The following is a 3,508-nucleotide window of genomic DNA, read 5'->3' on the forward strand; positions in this document are numbered from 1 at the left end:
ACTTTTGGCCACCATAGCCCAGGAGCAACCAAACAACCGTTTTTTTGGCCCAACTCATGCGAGCCAGTCCATTGTTGGCAACCAATCAGGCCCTTGAAGGAGACACGGTATGACGGTATTATCAGAAAACCTTAACACATATATGATTGTAAATAATGTACAAGTTGCCATGTTATTGAGGCATCAACCGATGAAACCAAATGTAATAGCATTCATAGTTCTTATCTGAGAACAACCAATCCAATGTTATGATGTATGGTTATTTTTATGGGTGTGTCTAAGTCTCAGTCGACTGAGACATAGCTTATGTCTCAGTCGAATTATATGATGCGAGCCTAAACAAAGTATAAACAATATCAAACACGAATCTTTAAGCAGAAACAAAATCCAACGATGGAGCACGTGACTGAGACGTTAGCTACGTCTCAGCTAGCTGAAACTTAGCAATTCCTTATTTTTATGGCTCCACTGTGCATATGGAGTATAGCATTGTTTCGCACATGAAGTTTCCATGGACTTACATTTCAATGATGACCCAGCAAGACATGTTATCCTTGCTTTTGTGTTGACCTCTGCTACTGGAGTAGGCTTCTCATTTCCAATCATCCGGGCATCCCAGATCCTTATGACGCCATCGGATGAAGCCGAAGCAACTAGAGTGCTCACTTCAGACCCGTCATTCCGGTTATCGAAAACAACAATCCCTTTTACACGAGTTGAATGAGCGCCCTCAATGCGCGATGAAACCTTGCCGCTGGACAGATCCCAAGCAGTAATACCACGATCCTCGCCTCCAGTGTAAAGTACTCCATTCTGACACAGAAACATGATAAGCAAGTGAGCAACTTAACAGCATATATTCATATCTGTATGATGTTTCTACAAGATTATAGAAGAAAGAGTAGAGAAACAAGGGAGGTGAAGCCAAAGTGCTACAGCATTAAGCATATGAAGATCCACTCACTTAACAAAGGGAATTGGACCTTATAAGTCCTAATAGCTACTTCTTGAAGTTTTAGCTAGCAGTCTTATGGGCTGTCAGATAGCTGACCACAGTCAGATTTGCATTGAACAGGTTGTTAACAAACTTGAGGAATTTCTCAACCCTACACTAAGAATTAAGCAACAAGCATTCTCATGGCTTGAAGTTTATTATCTGGAGGCATGGCAAATCCAAATACCTTGGCTGGGGCGAAGGCGAGCACCCTCTTGTCGCAGCGCATCTCATGAATGATCCTGGCGTCCTCGGAGTCATGCACGGTGACCTTCTCCTCGGCGGCCATCACGAATCGGTCCCCGCCGGCGGCGTCCTCCGCATAAGCCACGGCCGACGCGGGGCGCTCGAGGCGGCAGGCGAAGCTGCGGCGGCCGCGGAGCAGGTTGAGCATGGCGAGACCCCCCGCGCGGCCAACGGCGAGCGCGACGCGGCCGGAGGGGTGCACGGCGACGGCGTCGGCGGCCTCGCGGCCCCGCGGGAAGACGCGGAGCGAGCTGAGGAGCGCGAAGCCGTCGGCGTCGTAGAGGTGGAGCAGGCCGTCGTCGGAGGCGGCGAGGAGGTTGCGGGGCACGGGCCCGATGGAGTGGAAGGCGAGCGCGGAGACGGCGGCGCAGGGGTCGAGGAGCGGGCCGAGGTCGGCGGCGGTGGGCAGGTCGTAGAGGCGGACGGAGTCGTCGGCGCCGCCCGAGGCCGCCAGCCCCGCGCGCGGCGCGGCCGCCACGCAGCGGATGGGGCCCGCGTGGGCCGGGTAGGAGAAGAGCGGGGCGAGGGCTAGGGTTCCGTCGGAGGAGGGGGCTGTGGCGGTGATGGGCTTGAGGGAGAAGCCCCAGATGAAGCGCTCGTAGGAGCCGGCGACGAGAGCCATCGGAGACGGAGGGGAGGAAGCGAGAGCCGCCGCCGCCGGAAGGGTTGAGGAGGAGAGGGGAGAAAGGGTTTGTTGGGGTTTTGTTCTTCTTTTTGCGCAGTGGACCGTGGTGTGGGCCAGGACATGATGGATGAGCCATGCCACCGGACCGTCCGTGGCGACGCAAACCTGGCCTAAATATGCGCTGCGTCTCCGCGGATGCTCCGCGGCCGAGCGTCCTCCTTTTCTTACCCGGTTCCGCACGTCAGGGACAGCGAAATCGACCGCTTCGATTTACTTCTTTTTCCCCTTCTTTGCTGCCCTAGTGCGATGCCACCACCCCAACCCCACCAGCCGCTGCACCGCAATACACCCCGTTCGCTCGGTCCTCGCCGCGCCATAGAACATGATCTCAGTCGGGGTAGACTCTGGCGCACACCTGTCGCCTGTTAGGGGGGCAAACTTTGCCGGTTGCACCGCCCGGCCTCGCCGCCCACGACCTGTTCGATCAATTGCGCCGGTAAGTTTCTTGCTCGTGTTTTCCGCGCTATTGTCCGTGGCCATTGATCCGTAGTTCCTACCCACGCAGATGGACATGTGGCAGATGCTGGACAAGTTCCGTGCAGAGGTCGTTGACTCCTCTTCCGACGAGGGTTCCGATCAGTCGACGCAGATAATGGCTACTGATGCGGCCTCCATCCTCCACGAGTACAATTCAAGCCAGACGCCGGTGCACCGGGGCTCTGTGAAGGACCGCTCAAAAACCCTGCCGCACAACAGAGTGGAAGGACACCTCCGGCTCCACGCGGACTACTTCTACCGCACTAATCCGGTGTTCCCGAAAAAACTGTTCCGGCGCCGATACATGATGTCAAGGGACCTATTCATGGTCATTCTACGCGGCATCAGAGACTACGACCCCTACTTTCAATGCAGGCCCGATGCAATTGGTGCGCTAGGCTTCACCTCCTACAAAAACTGCTCCGCAGCTATTCGTATGCTATCATATGGAATGGTTGCTGATATATTCGATAAGTATCTTCGAATGGGTGAGAACACCTGCCTTGAGTCCATGTACAGGTTTTGTCGAGCCGTGATTGCCGTGTTCAGACATCATTACTGTAGGGAGCCAACTGTTGTGGATACAAGACAGTTGTTGTCTATCAATGAGTCTAGAGGGTTCCCATGAATGATTGACAACATAGATTGCATGCACTGGGAGTGGAAGAACTGTCCATTTGGATGGCAGGGTCAGTACAGCGGGCATGCAGAGGGATGGACTGTCATTCTTGAAGCTATCATATCTCAAGATTTATGGATTTGGCATTGATTCTTTGGTATGACCGATTTCAACAACGACATCAATGTGTTGCACCAGTCACCGGTTTTCAACAGGATTATGCAAGGCAAAGCTCCCTAGGTGAGCTACGAGGTATAAAGTTGTACTAAATCTGAGTCAATTAAAAAAGAATGGAGGGAGTATGTTTGATCAAATTTATCTATAGATGTATGAACATCCATTGTACTAGTTTCATCATAAAATATATTTTCGTACTATAAATATTTACGATTGTAGATATTAGCACATTTTGTATGTAGATTTGGTCAAACTGAAAGATGTTTAACTTATTAAAAACTAGAACTTTAAATAATTCAAAACAGGAGGA

General features: G+C 52.0%; 1 protein-coding gene across 1 annotated transcript in view; it reads right to left on the reverse strand.

Annotated features, from left to right (window-relative positions):
• Positions 1-1,892, reverse strand: part of LOC124655583 (p21-activated protein kinase-interacting protein 1-like) — a 3,567-nt gene extending 1,675 nt beyond the window's left edge. Inside the window, exons 1-2 of the mRNA XM_047194453.1 lie at positions 1,182-1,892; positions 522-813 (exon numbers count right to left, since the gene is read on the reverse strand). Of these exons, the coding sequence (XP_047050409.1) occupies positions 522-813; positions 1,182-1,862 (973 nt within the window). The 5' untranslated portion in view covers positions 1,863-1,892. The remainder of the gene's footprint in view (positions 1-521; positions 814-1,181) is intronic.
• Positions 1,893-3,508: the final 1,616 nt, after the last annotated feature.

The sequence above is a fragment of the Lolium rigidum genome, chromosome 5, assembly GCF_022539505.1.
Source record: "Lolium rigidum isolate FL_2022 chromosome 5, APGP_CSIRO_Lrig_0.1, whole genome shotgun sequence".
In the NCBI taxonomy this organism is placed as follows: domain Eukaryota; kingdom Viridiplantae; phylum Streptophyta; class Magnoliopsida; order Poales; family Poaceae; genus Lolium; species Lolium rigidum.